The 20318-nt window shown below is 39.1% G+C and overlaps 1 protein-coding gene across 1 annotated transcript in view; it reads left to right on the forward strand.

The window, feature by feature from the left end:
* The window catches only part of TMEM233 (transmembrane protein 233), a 41836-nt gene extending 22454 nt beyond the window's left edge, over positions 1 to 19382 (forward strand). Inside the window, exons 2-3 of the mRNA XM_074200892.1 lie at positions 4976 to 5115; positions 17883 to 19382. Coding sequence (XP_074056993.1) covers positions 4976 to 5115; positions 17883 to 17889 — 147 coding nt within the window. The 3' untranslated portion in view covers positions 17890 to 19382. The remainder of the gene's footprint in view (positions 1 to 4975; positions 5116 to 17882) is intronic.
* Positions 19383 to 20318: the final 936 nt, after the last annotated feature.

Here is a 20318-nt window from a genome sequence, read left to right on the forward strand (position 1 = left end):
GATTCTGGCGATCTCAAGCTGTTTATTACCACACTAATCCATCTTTTCAATAATAATATTCTATGATTCTATGACTAGGGCTCTTGTAACACCACTTCAGAGGATCCAAAGGGCAGTGGAGGGAGACCCCTGGTGGCTATAAATAACCCTTCCCCATATTTCCAATAATATATTCTCCATTAATCGAGTGTATCCATGATATCATTGATTCCACCCATCCATACCTGCCCATCCTGTAAGATTCTCATCTTCCCCCTCTTCTAGCTTCATCATGGGGTAGATCCATGTAACACTTGGAGCCTTCCTCAATTTCTCCTGTCATTATCGATAATCAATAGTCAAATCTGTGTACTTAATTGAAAAGGCAAATGGGATTTACTTTAAAATGGGTATTTCCATTGTAATTTCAAAATCTAAATATAAGGATTTTTTTTTAAAATAAAATATTAGAGAAAAAAGTTGTATCTTGAGAGCATGGTTTAGATGCAACCAATGAAAAGTAGTTTGCTAGCAATAATGTATACAGAGGATTTATTACTTAGCAAATTTCCTATTGTCCTGAAGAATCTTTTCACCTGCATTGCTGAATTAGGAAAGTATACCAGAGTTCAAGAAATAAAGCTTCCTAATAGCCACTTTTAACAACTTTGTTTTAGGCAATGTTAATTTCCAGTTTTAAAATTTTAATTTCAACTTGATTTTTCAGGAAAATAAAATGATGATTTGTTTTTCACTAATACTTTTGAACAAAGAAATTGGAGGAACAGGTCACGATGCCTCCATAAGATTTGTAATCTTTGAAGAAAAGAATTTTAATTGCCATAATTGAAAGAAGTCTGATACATATAAAGGGAAGGTTTAATTGAATTCTATATAGAGTCCTAAAATACTTACTCCTTGAAGGTTTTTGACAATTTGGAATTGATGTTGATATTTAATGAGCAAATTTAAATTTTTTTCATCTAATATAATCTAGCATGAATTATGGTCAACATTTTTAAAAATCTGTTAAACTTCAGTAAAATAAGGATAAAATTTTATCAAAATAATGAAAAACTGACTTTCCACCAAAAAAAAAAAAAGTAATCAATAGTCAAAAAAGTGTTTTCTATAGGCCAGGAACTGCTAAGTATTGGGGCCATAAATAAGAAGAAAAACAGCTGCTAAAGGTATTTACAGTCTGATAGGGGAAGACAATATACCAAAGGAAGCTGAAAAGGAAGGAGTGACCAGGGGGACCAGCACTGGGACATAATGTCTATGGAATAGCAAGCAGAGAAACTGTTGGGAAAAGGAGAAGTGGTTGGAAATTTCTAAACTCTCCATCAAAGGAAGCTTTGAGATGAGTTTTTGCTCCATCCTCTGATCCTTCAAGAAGAGGAGGGAAGCAATTCAGAGTAGTGAGAAGGGGCTGAATATCGAAACTACAACATTCCCATCAAGTAAAGTATAACTTTAAGTTGTTGCTATTGATGACAGTCATGATCATGACATTAGGGAGGTGATGCCATGGCCTGCAAGTGGCTAAACATGAAATATCACTACTATCTTCTCTGCTACATTACATTTCCCAAAACTTTTAGGAGACATGGAGGAGGTCATGTTGTAGAATGGAAAGAGCTGGGCCCTCTTTCACAGGATCTGAGTATAAATCCTACTTTTATTTATTACCTGGATGACTTTGGGCAGATCACAGTCTCTCTGGGCCTTAGTTTGTGCACCTGTAAAATGAGTGGGTTAGACCAGATCAGGAATGAGGAACCTTTTTTTCTGCCAAGGACCATTTGGATAATTATAACATCATTCATAGACCACATTTGGTCAAAGATTAATTAATTCACCTCTAAAAAGCTACTAGATTTACTGAATTTCAAGTCCAATCAGTGGCTTCCTTGGCAATGCCAGACCAAATTAGAACTGGAAAAAAATCTCAGAGGTCATTAAGCCCAATTTCTTGATATATTACAGGCAAAAAAGACAAAAATTAAACAACTTGTCCAATGTTATGTGAGTGTTACATGGGAAGTATGTAAGCAGAGCTAGGTGGTGAGCTTGCGTCATCTGATTCCCTCTGACTCCTAGTCCACTGAGCACATTAATACTGATACTTGGGTTATATTATGCCAAGAGTCATCTTTGGCTTTCATTCCAAACTACTTAGGATAGAGATAGAGAGAAGCAGACACACACACACACACACACACACACACACACACACACACACACACACACACACACAGAGAGAGAGAGAGAGAGAGAGAGAGAGAGAGAGAGAGATTTATGAATAAGAACTATTCCACTAAAGGAAGTGACTAACACTCTAGTTTTTCTGCAGAACTCAAAAGGGTCAAATCCCAATAAGATCCACAATGATTGTATCAAATTCTTCACCGTCATACACCAATTCCGACCAATTGATGTATAGTATGACATCTTTCAGAAAGAGAATTTAAGCCCACCACTGTGGTTCTGCCTATCCTTGTATAGAATTAAATGGACAGCTAATTGACACAGTGGATAGAGTGCTGAACCTGGAGCCAAGAAGACTTATCTTCCTAAATTCAAATCTGGTCTCAAATCACTTAATAACTGTGTGACCCTGGGAAAAAAATCATCGAACCATGTTTGCCTCCATTTCTTCATCTGTAAAATGAGCTGAAGAAGGAAATGACAACCCAGTACTTTTGCCAAGAAAGCACCAAAAGGAGTCATGAAGAGTTGGACATGATTGAAAAACAACTGAGCAGCAGCATAGAATTGAATAGATATTTCTTTAAATTCAAAAAAAAAGTCACACCAAACCGAATTAATCGTATTAATCTCTTGATATAGAGGGAGACCATCAGGTCATACCATAAAGAGGTATTTCATCTCATGGAAACTTTCTCTGATAAAACCAAAATGTCACTTGAACTAAATAAGTTGCAGGGGTCAGTTTGAACCAGTAGGTGAAGAATACCTTGTTTTCTCCATCTAGCCCAGATACAGAAAACCTAAAGTTGTCTAAAAAAGTTAAGTTCTGTGTATGTTAAAACACTAACATCCTGGACCAGTTAGGGGATGCAGTGGATAATGCACCAGCCCTGGAGTCGGAAGAACCTGAGTTCAAATGTGACCTCTGATACTGACTAGCTGTGGGACACTGGGCAGATCACTTAATCCTGATTGCCTCAGAGAGAGAGAGAGAGACAGACAGACAGACACACAGACACACAGACACACAGACAGACTAACATCTTGAAATCAGATTAACAAAAAGGACATATTAAAAGCAATTAACACTTTCATTCATTGTATACCTTTGGTACAGAAAAATAAACAACAGCAAGTCTAGATGATGTCTCCCCTCCCCGCCAAAAAACTGATATTTATTAAGCACTTTACTATCAAATATAAGCAAAAAGGTAGTCTTTAACCTCAAAGAACTTACATTATAATGGGGAAAGATAATATACACAAGAAAAGTAAAAGCAGAAAGAGAGAGAAGGAATGATACACAAGTGGAGAGATGGTGGCATGGTGATAAAGTCTTAAGAATCAAAAAGAGATAAAGAAAAATAGAATTTGTCATTTCAAGAGAGCTATAGAGGGGGCGGCTAGGTGGAGCAGTGGATAGAGCACCAGCCCTGGAGTCAGGAGGACCTGAATTCAAGTCCGGCCTCAGACACTTAATAATTACCTAGCTGTGTGGCCTTGGGAAAGCCACTTAACCCCATTGCCTTGAAAAAAAAAAGATAGCTACAGAAAGACTAACATTCCTTATTCAAAAATACCTTTGAAACCAATAGACTCCCCATCATAAGGTAATAACAAAAGCTGACAATAGGTATATGCTACTGGATTTGTCAAGTGTCACCAAAAATAGTCTATAATGGCTGAGATCTCAGAAGGCATCAAAATTTATATAGGTGACATACACCTTAATTCATTCAAAAATACATTAATAAAGAAGCATCAGACAAATAAATGGCTTAGACAGGCAAGTTCATTTTCAAAATAGGAGAGTTTATTATCTAATTCAGTATTGTCATTGGTACCTGAAATTATAGAATAGTTAGCTATCCTCAGGGCCCTGTCTAGATCGTATTTATCAAGGCAATGAATTATGTGATAGGGTTGTAGACTTCAGATTATAAAAATTTAACATTTAAAAGGTACTAGAAAGACTCAATCACTTGGCTAGAATTCTATATCAAAAGTTCACTGTCCTTTATGAACTGACATATGTCAAAACTATGCTACAAGGGCAAATCCTTAAATAGTCCTGAGAATTCAGCAAATGAATGGTACTGAAGCTAGAACACCGTGGTAGAGAGAATCACTGTCAACAACAGGCAAAACTTTGATCCATAAAATTTCAGAATTGTGGTTTTAAAAGAGGCTACCATATTGAATACCTGTAATCTCCAAGCACTATAAAAAGTTTTCAAAATGTAGAGAATCAGTACAAGAAATCAATACCATGTTGGAAAAAGAACATGGTACATGTCATTCTTATTATCCCATCCGCTGTTGGAAGACACTTCCAATGAGTTTACATTCCCGTTCTTGTATTCACCTACAAAAGCAGACATTTGACCCATTAGACTCTAGAATATTAAATATAAAAGAGTGGAGAGTGACTTATCCTGGATTCAATTCTATCTAACTCCCATCAAACAAAAATGAGAGAGAAAAATGAGATGGTGATTATAGTGACAGAAATAATAACAAATGCCTAATAGAACTTTAAAGTTTACAAAGTATTTTACCCATATTTACAGTATAAACTTCATAATATCCATTGCCCCATTTCAAAGATGAGAAAACTGGGGCTCAGAGCAATGGAGATTATTGGTCATTATTGGCATTCAAGATGTCAATGCCTCTGACTCTTGGAAACTTAATTGTCAACACAATCTCAGCTTTGAGAATCATTGGACCTATTTCCATATCAATGTCCAATTGTCACCAGCTCTCCCTTTCTGTCCTGCAGTCTCTAAACAGCTTTAACCAAGGTGACATAGAAGGGTCAAAGAGATTGGGCCGGAACGCCAAGTGGGTCGCTATTGCATCAATCATCATTGGCCTTCTGATCATCGCCATCTCTTGTGTGGTCCACTTCACAATGGAAAGGTAAGCAGATTTCTTTTCCTGGCCTTTCCAAAGGGACCCAATCTTCCTGGAATGCTGACCCACTCAAGCTATCTAAGGTCTGTCCCCTGATTCTCAATAGCCTGATTTTTCTACAGGCATGCTGCCTACATACAGCAGGTTTCTGAGCATGAAGGTCATAACTTATTCTCAGTATTAATCCCTTATTGTAAACAAATGAACTCTGTTTACCTTTTGCCTAGGCTCATGGAAAGATTTCTCCAACTATCCACATTAGTCTTCCTTGGATAATGACACCTAACACTGAGGTCTTAGAAGAAACAGAATGATAATGGAATAAATACCACAGACCTGAATTACAAGTCCAGATCTGAAAGGGACCCTAGAACTAGGGAAGTGACCTATCATAAGGCTGAAATAGTAAGTTGGGACCAAGTTGTGAAGAGTTTTACATTCAAAGACATGTTCATATTGATCTAGAAGGAATAGGGAGCCATAGGGGTTTACGAATAGGGAAGTGACATGGTCAGATCTGAGGTTCAGGAAAATCGCATTTGCTGGCCATATGGAAAATGAATTAGAAAGGGGAAAGAGAAGAGTAGAGAGACCAGTTAGAAGACCATGGCAACCAAGTGTGTGCTAGAACTAACCTGTACTAGCTATTGAACTGCTGTGCTGTCCTTTTTGTCATATCCAACTCTTTGTGACCCCATTTGAAATTTTCCTGGCAGATATATTGGAGTGGTTTGCCTTTTCTTTCTCCATTTAATTTTATAGATGAGAAAACTGAGGCAAACAGGGTGAAGAGACTTGTTTAGGACCACAAAGCTAATGTCTGAGGTCAAATTTGAACTCAGGTCTTCCTGACTCCAAGACCAGCACTCTACCCACTGTCACCTAGCTGCCAGCTATCAAGAGCCAATGTGTGTGTTTACCTTGGAAACTAATAAATATAACAATTCAGGGCAGCTAGGTGGCCCAGTGGATAGAGCACTGACCCTGGAGTCAGGAGGACCTAAGTTCAAATCCAGCCTCAGACACTTAATAATGACCTAGCTGTGTGGCCTTGGGCGAGTCACTTAACCCCATTGCCTTGCAAAAACTTAAAAAATATATAACAATTCAAGGTTTGATTTATTTTGTTGATTATTTATACTCTAGATCTAAGACAGTGACGGAGAAATTGTTAATGCTGCTGATTAAACTTAAAAGTGTGTCATGCATAGCTTTTTTTTTGGAAAGCCAGTTGTTAAATATTAAATATTACTGATTGCAATAGTCCAGGTGAGAAGTGATGAAGACCTGAAATAGAGTAACAGCTGTATGAATAGAGGGAAATGATGAGATAATGATGGAAAAAGAATCTGCAAGATTTCACAACTTATTGGATATGGGAAGTCAGGGAAAGTGAAGTATAAGGGATCATGCTGATGGTGCAAACCTGAGACAAGGCTGGCAGTACCCTCAACTGGGAGTGAGAGTTTGGAGAAAGAATGTACCGGGGAGGAGAAAAGGGGAGACGGTAATGAGTTTTGTTTTGGATCTAGTGAATTTGAGATATCCATGAGATAATCTAGATCTAAATTTTCAATAAACTATTGGTGACATCAGACTGAAGCTTAGATGAGAGGTTAGAGCTTGGTATGTAGATGTGGGAGTCATCCACAAAGAAATTTTAATTTAACCTATCTAGTAAGACCATAAAGTGACAAAATATATATAGAGAGAGAGGGAAGAGAGACTAAGACAGAACTTTGGGATAGTTAGGAAGCATGATGAGTCAGCAAAGGAGTCTGAGAAGAAGCAGTCAGAAAGATAAATAAAAGAACCCAAGAGAGTAGTCTCTCTATCTCTGTTTCTCTGTGTCACTGGATCTCTTAACTCTTTCTCTGATGAGTGTCAATGGCTACAGAATGAAAGCTATTTATTGAGATGAAGTCATTCGATTTAGCAGTTAAGAGATCATTAGTAACTGGAGAAAATGGTTTCAGCTGAGTAATGAAATTGGAAGACCAATTTCAAAGGACTGGAGAGTAAGAGAAAAGAAAGTGGAAGTAATATGTGCAGGCAGCTTTTTATAGTAGTTTAGCTAAGAAAGTGAGGAAAGATATGGTAGGATACCTTGAGAAGAAGCTAGGATCTTGTGAGAGGTTTTGTTTTGTTTATTTTTTCAAAGATAGCAGAAATGTGGGTGCATTTATAGTCAGCAGGGCAAGAACGAGTTGCTGGGGAGAGATCAAAGACTACAAAGTGAGGGGTGATTGTGGGATCTCTTGGAGAGGAAAGGACAGGATGGGGTCAAAGACACATGCAAAAGGGTTGGTCTTAATGATTATAAAGATTACCTCCTCATCAGGCACATAAATAAAAGAAGGGATGATGTCAAGGAGGGGTTGAGTTACAACAAAGAAAAGAAGAAAGAGCTCATAGTCAATGTCCTATATTTTTTTTATATTTATTCATTTTTTAAGTTCCAAATCTCTCACCCCCTCCAAACCTTTCCCCATTCACCAAGAAGATAAACAACATGATATCAATTATGCACATGAAATCATGCAAAACATACTTTCATGTTAGTCATATCACAACAGAAAAAAGCAAAAGCAGACAGGAAAGAAAATTATATTTCAATTCGCACTCAGAGTTCATCAGTCCTCTCTGCAGGTAGGTAGAGAGTATTTCAGTTGATCATCATTACAACATTGTTGTTCCTATGCACAATAAATTCCCAGTTCTACTTCAGATCATAGAATGTGTTTCTTTTTGTTTGTTTGTTTTTGCAAGGCAATGGGGTTAAGTGGCTTGCCCAAGGCCACACAGCTAGGTGATTATTAAGTGTCTGAGGCCGGATTTGAACTCAGGTCCTCCTGACTCCAGGGCCGGTGCTCTATCCACTGTGTCACCTAGCTGCCCCCTAGCTGTCATGTGTTTCTGAAATCACCACTATCATTTATATAGAACAATATTTAATATATTTAATATAGAACAATAATTCTCAATCACAATCCTTGTTCAGCCATTCCCCAGGTGATGAACGGCCTATCAATTTCCAGTTCTTTGCCCCAATAAAAAGAGCTGCTATAAAGGTTTTTGTATATAGAGATCATTTTCCTTTTTCTTTGATGTCTCTAGGGTATAAATCTAGATTAAAGAGTATGTATAATTTTAAAGCCCTTTGGACATAGTTCCAGATAGTTCTCCAGAATGGTTAAACTAGTTCACTATTCAACCAGCAATTCATAAATATACTTATTATATCAGGTTTCCTTGATGATTTCACTAAATTAGATTTATTTTTGCTTTTGCTTTGTTTGAGATGATTGTTACCTTTCCCTTTTTTACTTCAGCTGAAGCATAAAAGATTCTGCTCTTGTCTTATTTTAATTCTGTATGTGTTTCTGTTCCAAGTATATCTCATACACAACATATTGTTGGATTCTGGTTTCTAATTCATTCTGCTTTCTGCTTCTGTTTTATGGGCTAGCTCATCCTAATCACATTCACAGTTACAATTACTAACAATTACTGCTTCTATCCTATTTCCTTCAGTTTATCCTTTATTCTCTCTGTTTAGGTTGTCCTTCCTCAAAAGTCAAAAGTTTGTTTTGCTTCTGACTTCTACCTCCCTTAATCTGCCTTCCCTTTATCTCTCTCCTCCCATATCTCTTATCTCCTTGACTTGCTATTTCCATTTTGGGTAAGATAGATTTCTATACCCAGCTAAGATTGATATATATTATATGTGAGTGTGCTTCTTTCCTTGAACCAATTTTAATGAAAATGAGGTTCATGTATTGTCCACCACCACCCCTATTTTCCCTTCACAACAGGCCTTTTTCAGGTGAGAAAATTTTCTCCATTTTACCTCTTTTTTTCCCTTTCCCCAGTACATCTCTCATTCTTACTTCTATATTTTTTGAGATCATGCCAACATCATTAACTCACATATGCCTTCTATGTAAACTCCTTCTAACTGCCCTAATAATGAGAAAGTTCTAAGGAGTTGCATATATATCTTCCCAAAGGGAATTGTTTAATTTTACTTATGATTACTCTTTCATGTTTACCTTCTTATGTTTCTCTTGAGTCTTCTGTTTTAATGTCAAATTTTCTATTCAATTCTGGTCTTTTTATCAGTTGCTTGGAAGTCCTCCATTTTAACAAATGTCCATCTGAGAAGGATGTTATTCAGTTTTGTTGGATATATTTTTCTTGGTTGTAATCCTGGATCCTTTGCCTTGTGGAATATCATATTCCAAACCTTTCCCTCCTTTAACATGAAAGCCACTAAATCCTGTGTGATCCCAAATATTGTTCCATGATCCTGATTCTTTCTAGCTGCTTAATAGATTCTCCTTGACCTGGTAGATCTAGAATTTAATCCTAGTGTTCCTAGGAATTTTCTTTTAGGAAAAAAAAATCAGTGAATTCTTTCCATTTCTATTTTACTCTCTGGATCTGAGCAGTTTACACAGTAAATTTTTTGGCATATAATGTCTAGGCCCTTTTTTTGATCATGACATTCAAGAAGTCCAATAATAGGGGCGGCTAGGTGGCATAATGGATAAAGTACCGGCCCTGGAGTCAGGAGCATCTGGGTTCAAATCCAGTCTCAGACACTTGATAATTACCTAGCTGTGTGGCCTTGGGCAAGCCACTTAATCCCATTTGCCTTGCAGAAACCTTAAAAAAAAAAGAAGTCCAATAATTTTCAAATTATTTCTTGTCATTTTATTTTTCCAAATCAGTTGTTCTTCCAAGACATTTTACAGTGTCTTCTATTTTTTCATCCTTTTGATTTTACTGTTTCCTGAAATCTCATGGAGTCAAATGATCCGTCATTTGACCAATTCTAAGTGAGTTTTTGAACCTCCTTTTCCATTTGGCCTATTCTGCCTTTCCTCAGTTTCAATCTAACTGGTTGAGGTTAGGGTTATTTCCTTCAGTGAATTTTTGTGTTCTTTTACCATTATATCAATTCTGTTTTTAAGATGTTATTTTCTTCAGTATTTTTGCATCCAAGATATTTTCATAATCTTTTTTGCAACGTGTCATTTCTTTTCCCAGGTTTTTCTCTACTACTCAGTTCTTTCTTTAACTCTCCCATGAATTCTATCTAGCCTTGGCTCCAATTAGCATTTTCCTTTGAGATTTTCCTTGTAGTTGTTTTCATATTGTTATCTTCTTCCAAGTTTATAATCTTGATCTTCCCTAGCACTGTATGATCAAGTTGTATTTTTGCTTCCCAATCTATTTCGTTTTGTTAAAGTTAGGGTCTGTTCATCTGGGGTGGGGAGATACCACGTAAAAAAATCAAGCTTTTTCATCCTGCTGTTTTCAGAGTTCATTCGGGGGTCTGAAAGGTTTTGATACTTCCAAGGTGTTATCATGTGAGAGTCATGGTCACTGATCTCCTGATCTGCTCTCTGGTCTTACCCAGGAAGAGCCCTTGCTCCGCTGCAGTCACGAGTACCAGTGCTTCTCATGATCCTGGAACCGTGACCAGGGCCCCTTGGAACCAATCACAAGAGCTCCTCCCCACTCTAGAACCAGCAACCCAGAACAGCTTCTGAAAAACAGAATTGTCAATAAGTGCCAGTCACACCTACAAATGTATCCCCTATAATCTCTTTCTGATCGGTTGTGTCACCCCCTTACCATCTCTGGCCTGAGAGCTCCCCAAAACTATTGCTATCAAAGCCACTTCCAACTCCATAGCTGGTGCTTCTGCCACACTATGGGCCTGTACCCTCACAGACCTCTCCAGAGAACCTCCAAAGTTGTCTTGTTCTGGAAAAATGTCTCTCTCTCTCTCTCTGACATTTTTTTGGCTCTGCTGCTCCAAAATTTGATTTAAAATGTTATTTTTAAGTGGGATGGGAAGGATGAGAGAATATTGCTGGTTCCTAACCTGTACACTGCCATCTTAGCTCCTCCTTCTGAGTGACCTTTATTTTCTGAATAGCATATGAGTGATATCCTCCACTAAGAGAATGAGGGGAAGGATGATGTAGGAGACTTGAGGAGAGGTGATTTGGGAGCTGCATCTGTTGAGAGTAGGACAGAATAAGTTTGAAAGGAGTAAAAGGATTGCCCTTCTTCAGTTTCAATCTAACTGATTGAGGTTAGATAATATAAATTGCAGTGGATCTCCTTCAGCTCAGTTTCCTAAGTTTTGTTCTGTAGTCTGACATAAGGTCAGAATCGACAAATAGGAACAGTTCACAACATGTGAGGATTGATTGAAGGAACAAAGGATATCTCATGAAGAGAAAAGGTGATTCTAGGTGGTGGAGAAATATTTGAACAGCTGTTATGGAAAAGGGATGAACCTTGCTTGGCCACTGGATGGAAGGTCAGTAGGGCAATAAACAGTGATCATCACCTAACTACCTGCTAAGCTTTATGCTAAGTCCTTGGGATGCAAAGGATGGCAAAAGACAAAGATAAATTTGAGACTCCCTAATAATCAGAGCTATTTTCTGGAAAGGCCTGCTTTGGGAGTCAGTGGATTCCCACTCCCTGGTGTTCTCCAAGAAAAGGCCAGAGGAACACTTGCTGAGGGTATTACAGAAGGATTTTTTTTTTCATATTTGATCAATCAGTAAGAATTTATTAAGCACGTCTTATGTCTCTGGCACTGTGGCAAGTTATGGAAATAAAAAAAAAGTGAAAAGCAGCCCCTGCCCTCTAGGACCTTATATTCCAAAGGGTAAGACAACATACCGAAATGCAAATTAGATACTTGATGACTTGGGGGAAGAGGAGATGCTAGCAGCAGATGAGAAAGAGGATCAGAAAGGACCTTATATGAAATATGACCCTTGAACAGAACTTTGAAGGAAACCAGGGGGTTTTAAGTGGCAAAGGGGAGAAGGGAGAACATTCTAGACTAGAGGGACACTTAACTAAAAACACATTCTCAAACAGATAGGGTATCATTTTTCAAAAACAACAAAGACTAAATGGCCTCAGAGTCTCTTTGAACTCTAAGATTCTTAGATTTGCTCATAGTCACCCACGTAACGATTTGCATCAGATTCTCTTATTTCGATGAATGCTCCCCATCCCCACCCCAGTGTATCACACAGCCCTTGCCTCGCTATATACTTTTGAACAAGGAAAATAAAAAGGAGTTAGATTAAGACAGTGGCAGAAAGATTGGAGATGTGTGATATTACAAAAGAAAAAGAATTTGAATTTGATCATGGACCAGATGTGTGAAATTTAGAGACATTTAATGAGTCAAAAACCACACTGAGGTTTTGTGTTGAAACCAGAATCCTGTTAACATTAGCCACTGGCTTTGAATAGTTGATCTAAGAGTCAGTCTGAAAGCATTTTGGAGAATGGAGACAGCGGAGAGGGAGAAGGGAAAGGTTTAAACTTTTTTTCTATAGAAATTATAATCCAACTATTGCTCTTGTTGCCTTTTATCATTCTTATTCCTGATTAGAGTGATAAAAGTCTGACTTCTCTTAATAAGTGCACCACAGAACCCCCTCAACTGCCCATTAATAAGATTCCCCCCTCCAAACTTTCCAAGAAGGTAAGAAGAGAATTTAGGAAGCCATTAGTCAGTACAGTTTCCCGTAAATGGCATCATATCTCCTACCTCTTTGACTTGCCTAAGTCCATCCCTTGTGTCTACAGTGTTTTGCCTTCTCACCTCCTCCTCTTGGAAACTACCTCCCCTTCCTGGCTTGATTCAAATACAACCTTTTATTTAAGGCTTTTCTCAATGCTCCCAGTTCCAAAATTCACTTAGTATTTATGTCTTTGTATGTAAGACACTTTTCCCTTTCTCCATTAGAATGGAATTCCTGGGAGCAAAGACTTTTTTTCATTCTTTTCTTTACATCTCTGATGCTTAGCATGGTGCCTGGAACATTTTAGGAATAATAAAAATTTATTGAATTGAACATTACTATTTCTATTTCTATGATCCTTTAACCCCTCTAAGCTTCAGTGAACCTACCTTGAAAACTGGCAAAAAAAAAAATTGTTTTTCTAGTCATGTCCAACTCTTCATGTCCCCATTTGGGGTTTTCTTGGCAAAGATACTGAGAGCAGTTTGCCATTTCCTTCTTCAGCTCATTTGACAGATGAGGAAACTAAGTCACACAGGGTTAAGAGACTTGTGGAGGGTCACCCAGCTAGTGAGCATCCAGGACCAGATCTGAAGACTTCCTGATTTCAGACCCAGTCCTCTACCCAGTACACCTAAGGTGTCTAGCTGTCCCTAAGGTGCAATAATACCTGCTACTTTTACATAAAGAGGCCCGTTTGTGGGGCTCCAATAAGACAATGCCTTTGAAGAACTAGGCAAAATGTAAAGGGTTCTGGGAGATAGAGATGAATGGAACTTAGAGCTAGGAAAGACCGATGCTATCCTCTATCCCACCGTTTCTAAATTCAGGATCTGTTGACCTCGGTTTACAGATAAAAGAAACCACCGAGAGGAAGGAGGGTTTAGTAGGGAGAGTAGTGCATGAGAGGACTTAATTCTTTTTTCAACTCTTATGAGAGTCTCAGGTGGTAAGACAGAGGGGGTGGGCAGATAGGGAAGGCAGCAAGGGGGAGGGGGAGAGCTTGAGAATTTAAAATCAATTCCAGATTTCCATTAAGCCCTGAATCATCCCCTTGGTCTGTTAAGAGACATTATTTAACAATATCGGGCTATGGGAGGATGTGAATGGGAAAGTGAAGGTGCTAAGAGCTGCTCTGAAAACAGATGAGGGAAGGCACATAGGCCAAGGGGGGCAGAGTGGGCCCACAAAGCCCCTCCAGCTGAGCTGGGGGAAAGGGAGAGAAGGTTGCAATGGAAGGAGGGGAAGGAGAGAAAGCAAGACTAGGGACTATTGCTGGAGATGTGGTCAGCTTTCATTTACATCAGCAATGTATCATGGTCACTCTGTAAGGGCTTCCTGGGTGCCAAGGGCAAAGTGAAATTACTGACCCAGAACTGGACCCATGAAGAGGCTGTTTTGTAACAAGCTGAATTCCATCCAAGGCACTAGAAAACCCTGATGCAAAATCATTTTGCAAGAATTTATTAAGTGCCTACTATGTGCCAGACATTGAAAATACTAAGACAAAAAGCAAACAGTTCCTGCCCTTAGAGATTTTACATTCTATCAGAGGAGACAATGTACAGATAAGAGTATGTATGAGTATATTTTGTAAACAAATACAAGGCTTCTAGGTGATTAGAGTGCTCAGGCTGAGAATCAGGAAGACCTGAGTTCAAATCCAGTCTCAGACACTTACTAGCTTTATGACCCTGGACAAATCATTTTACCTCTGTTTGCCTCAGTTTCCTCAACTATAAAATGAGTATCCTAATAGTTCCAATGTCTCAAGGTTGTTGTGAAGATCAAATGAGATGATATCTGTAAAATGAAGGTAACACCACACCTGGCATATAAGTGCTAGGTAAATGTCAGTTATTGTTATTATTACAAGATCATTTTAGGGACTAGCACCGGCAGCTAGGGGATCGGGAAAGACCTCTTAAGAGAGGAGGGAGAACATTCCAGAAATGATGGACAATTCACACAAAGGTACAGAGATAGGTGGAGTGTTGTGAAGAAGTCTGGAAGTGAGATCATCCATCCATCCATGCATTTATTCATACAAACATATATTCATCCATTCATGCATCCATCTATCCATGCATTTATTCATACAAACATACATACACCCATTCATGCACCTATCCATCCACCTATACATCCATACACACACATATACATATTTTCAGTAACTGTCTCAAATACTCAAACACTCCCATAACTCTACAATCTCAAATCAAGAATCCCCTCCAAAAAGGCAGGTTGCAATACATCCATGACTATTTGTCCTGAGACACAAAGAAGTTTATTAGGTATTGCTGTGATTAGCAAAAACTAATGGAAAGAAAGGTTAGCAGCAGCAGCAGCAACAGCAGCAGCCAACATGAAGGGACAGAAGAGTTTATTTAGGGATGACACTCCCCAAAAGTGGGCTAGCTTCCCAAAGGAAAACAAGCCCATCCTGGTCACAATTACAAACCCTCCTAAGAGTTTACCTCAGAGAGTCTACCCAATGTGCTAGAGGCCTCTGTTGCTTTCTCCTGATATCATGAAAATACCACTGGAGTTTTCTGTCAACATTTACTCTGCCTAGGTACCAATATTGACATTTATTTAACCTCATAGGGGTGGCAAAATGTTTTACAGATGTAATGGCAGACAGGTCAAATGCTTAGTCAGACACCAGTTAAATACCTATGATCTCATTTGTTCACCAATTGTCATTGCTTCATATGTTTTAGCCAAACTGAGCCAATGATTTTCAATCATTGTCCTTGATCCCCATCCAGAAAATGGGTACCCATTCCTACTCACTCAAACTATCATGTATGTAGTATGCATGACTTTTTTGAAGTAGTCCCAGTAAAAACTTTGCTATATTAGGCTTGGTTTTTTGGCCTCCTTAGCCCCTGAACTCCCTACCCACTCCTAATTATCTCCAGTTATGTTAAGGTTAAATTCCATGAATTCTCGATAAGCTATTTACAAGAAAAATTGGGGGTGACCAACGAGGAAAACACTAGCATAAAAATGGGGGAAAGTCTAGAAAATACTACAGAAGGTAGGACTTGAACGAAGATAAGAAAGCCACAAGACAGGAATAAAGAGACAGAACTCCAAAGGGAGGACAGTAAGTGAAAATATCCAGAGGCAAATGATATGAAGTGGTCGGTGTCACTGTAGTGAGAAGGAATGAAAAATGGAAGGTTGAAAAGGCAAGAAGGGACCAGGTCACAGAGACTTTTATTTCTATAAATGATTTTTTGAGAGGGCCTAAGGGAAGGATTCTTGGGGAAATACAGGTAATATAGAAACAAAGGTAGCAAGTAACATTTATTTTTTAAAATAATATCTATACCATCCAAAATGTTTGGAAAGATTATGAGTGGAGGGAGAGATATCTGTCTTTTTTCTTCTGATAAACTCTAATAGTATAACAGGAATCTGAAGGACAGGGTATTTATTCTGGAATATCTAGCAGTAGCTATCACTATGGTGTGGGGCATGGCACAGGACAGGAAGATATTGGATCAGTTTCTGCCTTGTATACTCAAAGGATCCTAGATCTAGAATAAACTTCAGAAATGATCTAATTCAATTCCATCATTTCTGGAATTGGGGTCCAGGGAGGTAAGGTAACTTATCCAAGGTCTCACAGCTGGGAAATGTCAGAAATGGGAACTCCTAAGTTCTCCAAGTATTTTCTACCATACTACGTTTACTAATTGTGTAATCCTTGGGCAGTCACTTAACCTCTCTGCCTCAGTCTCCTCATCTGCAAAATGTCAATAATAATACATTGACCCCTCAGGGTTGGGAAGATCAAATATTACAGCATGTAAAGTGCTTTGCAAATAAATATTAAGATGCTATATAAATGAAGCTGTTGTTTTTATTACATAATATGTGTCCTATGAGATTCTTTTGATTTTTCCTCCTAGAATGTTTCCTGTCTCCTATCTCTTCCTGTCCAAATCCAGTCCAGAGCTCCCCTCCTCCAGGAAACCTTTTAATGATTTCTCCCATTCCCACTCTTGGCTATAATACCCAGCATCATGGTATCTCAGAGTCCCTGGTCCCATAGCTATGTGATGCTGGGTGAATCCAGGTAATTCCCTAAGACTATATGACTCTAGATGTACTGTTAGAGGGATGAAATAAAGAGTAGTTTCCAAAACAAACAAACCAACCAAAGCCCAGAATCTAGCATATTACCCGGACATATTAGTTATTTAATGAGTATCTGGGGAATTGAGTCAAATTGAATCAAATCACTCCACCCCAGAAAGTTACTGAAAGAGCAATGATAACACTGTTAAGACAGGGATTTCAAGGTAAAGTAAGAAAATCCTTGGGAATGGTTGAAGCTGTCCAACAGTGTTGAGGGTTACCTCAGCTCTCAAACCCAAGCCCAGATGTAAAGAAGATTCTCGTTCTGTGACAGGTAGGAATAATTGGCCTCTGAGGTCCTTCCAACTTTGAGATTCTCTGCTTTGGAGACCCCCAGAACAGTTGCATTCCAATTTGGGACAAAGTTTCTTTGAGACAATTCAATTCAATTAGCATTTAGGAAACAATATGACCCTGCAGTCAAATTCTTTCAATAACACATACTCCTGCACATCAGATAGGTAGTGCAAAGGAGTGAGATATGGGTACAGAGTTAGGAAGAAATGGGTTCAAATGTGACTTCAAATCCTTGCTACCAGTGAAACCCTCACATTAAGATGGAGTAGCATGGACGTGGTCTGGAAAGACCTTTCAGAATATAAGATTTTAGTTGAGACTTGACGAAAAGTCATGGAAGGCAAGAGGAAGAGATGAGAAATAAAGCTCCAAATGCAGGGCCAGCAAGTGAAACTATTCAGAGATGAAGAGTTCTGTGTGACCTTACACTAGTCATTTAACTTCTCATTGCCCTTCTGCAGACTTATAAATGGTCAAGAAGGTGGGTAAAGTGTATGCCATCCCTGGAAGCTCCCTGAGCCAATGAAATTGCATGTTGGGTTCAAAAAATGCAAAGGTTAGTTTGTGTTTCTACCTACCAAAGGAGTATAAGTGCCCCCATCAGTACCCTGGGCCAAAGTCCTGGTCACCATGACTGAATTAAAGCTCCACTAATGAAAACTCTCTCTCTCTCTCTCTCTCTCTCTCTCTCTCTCTCTCTCTCTCTCTCTCTCTCTCTCTCTCTCTCTCTCTCTCTCTCTCTCTCAGATCTTGATAATGTGAAATCCTGCAACTACAATGAAGGATTAACAGCATCTGAGAGTGGCAGACCAGGCGTTTCTGAAGAGTGGCCCTTCATTTCAGACTGCCAGATCTTATCCTTATCCTCTCAGGCTTTCCAGAGGCAGGTCCTTGGTGAATGAGCTAAAAAAAAATCTAATGTTTAAGACATATGAGGGTCATGACCAGATCAGCCAAAGTATCTATTTGTTTAAAAAAAATTCCATTTGCCATCAGCCATGCCCACCCTTGGTCCCCTTTCTCCTTTTCTTCCTTCCCATCCTCTTCTTCCTACGCCATCTTTTCCTCATCTCAGGTACAGTGGGTGCTGATGACCCTCTGGAAATCCTTCGTTGCTTTCCATTCATGTGGAGAATTGTCTGGCTATTGGGGTTTTATTTCCTCTGATCCCCAAGACCCAGAATTAATGCTGTTTACAATGAATAGCAAGTTTTTAGGCTATTTTAGCATCCTCTAACCCTAAAAACCCAGTTGAATTTGTGGCTTTTTTACATGTTCAAGCTTATGCAAAATTACTGTAGTCCCTTCCTCCCTCAGTCTTGAGTTCCTTCATTGATGCCTGTCCAACTCTTAACCACTGATGGGGAACTTTCAGGCCTTGATTTTGACTTTCCCTTTGGCAAATAGGCATCTCCTTTCATTGACTACTTCAACTATTAGACATCTTGGCAAACAGCTACCCACCTCCTCCAATATGCCCTTGAGTATATTTGGGCACCCCTCCCATCTATAGACTTCATACCTTTGCTTCTCTTTTGAATGAATGGCTGCTAATGGAAAGTGCTTTTTTCATCTCTTCTATACTAAGCCTTCAGCAAGATCCTTGACTTCCTTATATGCTGTCAAAATTTGATATCTATTCACAGCTACACTTCTTTTCTAGCCCCTATGAGTCTGAGTGTACCTGCCTGCCAGGACTTGCTGAGCCCAATGGTCAAATGAAAAGAACTGAGAGAAGGGAGTGAGGGCAGTGCAGCCTAAAGTTGAGAGTTGGGTCACCAGCCTTAGATTTGACAACAGAGACCTGAGGCAGATCTGGGCCTCAGTTTTTAGAATCTGGAAAATGGAGGTGATAATGGCTGTCCAATGTACCTCGTAAGGTTATTGTTGGATGGAAAGAGATTTGAAATGGAACTGGAAAATTCAAAGCTTCATATAGAGGTTGATTAATCATTATGAGCAAATCTCAGGTTTGGGTTAAAATCTTGGATCCTCCTGAAATTAATGGACTTCAAATCTCAACATTCATTTCACTAAAAAAAGAAACAACAAGCCAGCACTTGTCTCAGGTGAGAATTTGGAACAGAGATCCTCTCTTAGCACACTGAGGTGAAGTATCGCCCCATGTCCTCCTTTGAGTCCTAGCTGCCCTGTTTCTGATGCTCTGGTGGGCTTTGCTCTGTAGCTTTCTGTTGCTTTGTTTTCTTTGTTGGCTCTCTTCCTGATTGCAATGACCATGTTGCTGGGATGCACAATAAAAGTGATTTTAACTAAACTTATTTGTGGTGTTGTGTGTAAATCATTGGAGGGAGGGATAGCACAAAGAGGGGAGAGTGTCTCACCTTCCTGGCAATGCTCACCAGCATAAGTGAACCGATCCTATGGATGAGTTCCATGGTACCTTTTCCAAGGGGCATAGAGAACTTCATTTTTGTCATATGATATTAGACTTTGGGCCAAGAAACTTAGTTTTCAGTTCTAACTCTGAAGCTAATTTAGCTGTGTGTCCTTGGGAAAGTCAATTCATCTAAAAGAGCCTCCTTTCATTTACTGGTCTGTAGCATGAACACATTGGATTGGATGAATTTAAGGTCCCTTTACAATTCTATTATTCACAGTCCTTACCAGCTCTGGCATTCTCTGTTTCAAGGTCTCTCCCAACCCTGACATTGTATGTTTTAAGGCCCCTTGAAGCACTGCAACTCCCATGTTCTGAAGTCCCTCTAGGACTAGGTGCTGATATTTTATGACTCTTGGTCCCTCTATGCTTAGACATGCTCTGTTCTAAGGCCATCCAAGTCAGTGTCCTAAGGTCCCAGCAGTAATAATGCGTTTAAAAGTTCACTCCAGCTTATCTCTTAGATCCCTTTTTTCCTAAAGTCAATCCCAACTCTTCCCTTCTGTCCTGAGATGCCTTCTCAATCTGACCCTTTCTAAGGTCACTTTAAGCTCTGACATTCTATGTTCTAGAATCCCTTTCCGCTCTGATAATCTAGGTTCCAGAGATCCTTCTAGTTTTGGCACTCGAAGTTCTAAAGCCCTTCCAAGTTCTGACATTTTCTGTTCTAAGCCGCACTCCACCTCGCCCCCTCCTCAATTTTGACATATACTTCTAAGGCCCTCCCCACTCTGACATTCTCTGTTTTAGCCCCCTCCTCCCAGCCCTGACATCCTCTCATCTAA

This window comes from Macrotis lagotis, chromosome X, assembly GCF_037893015.1.
Source record: "Macrotis lagotis isolate mMagLag1 chromosome X, bilby.v1.9.chrom.fasta, whole genome shotgun sequence".
Lineage (NCBI taxonomy): Eukaryota > Metazoa > Chordata > Mammalia > Peramelemorphia > Peramelidae > Macrotis > Macrotis lagotis.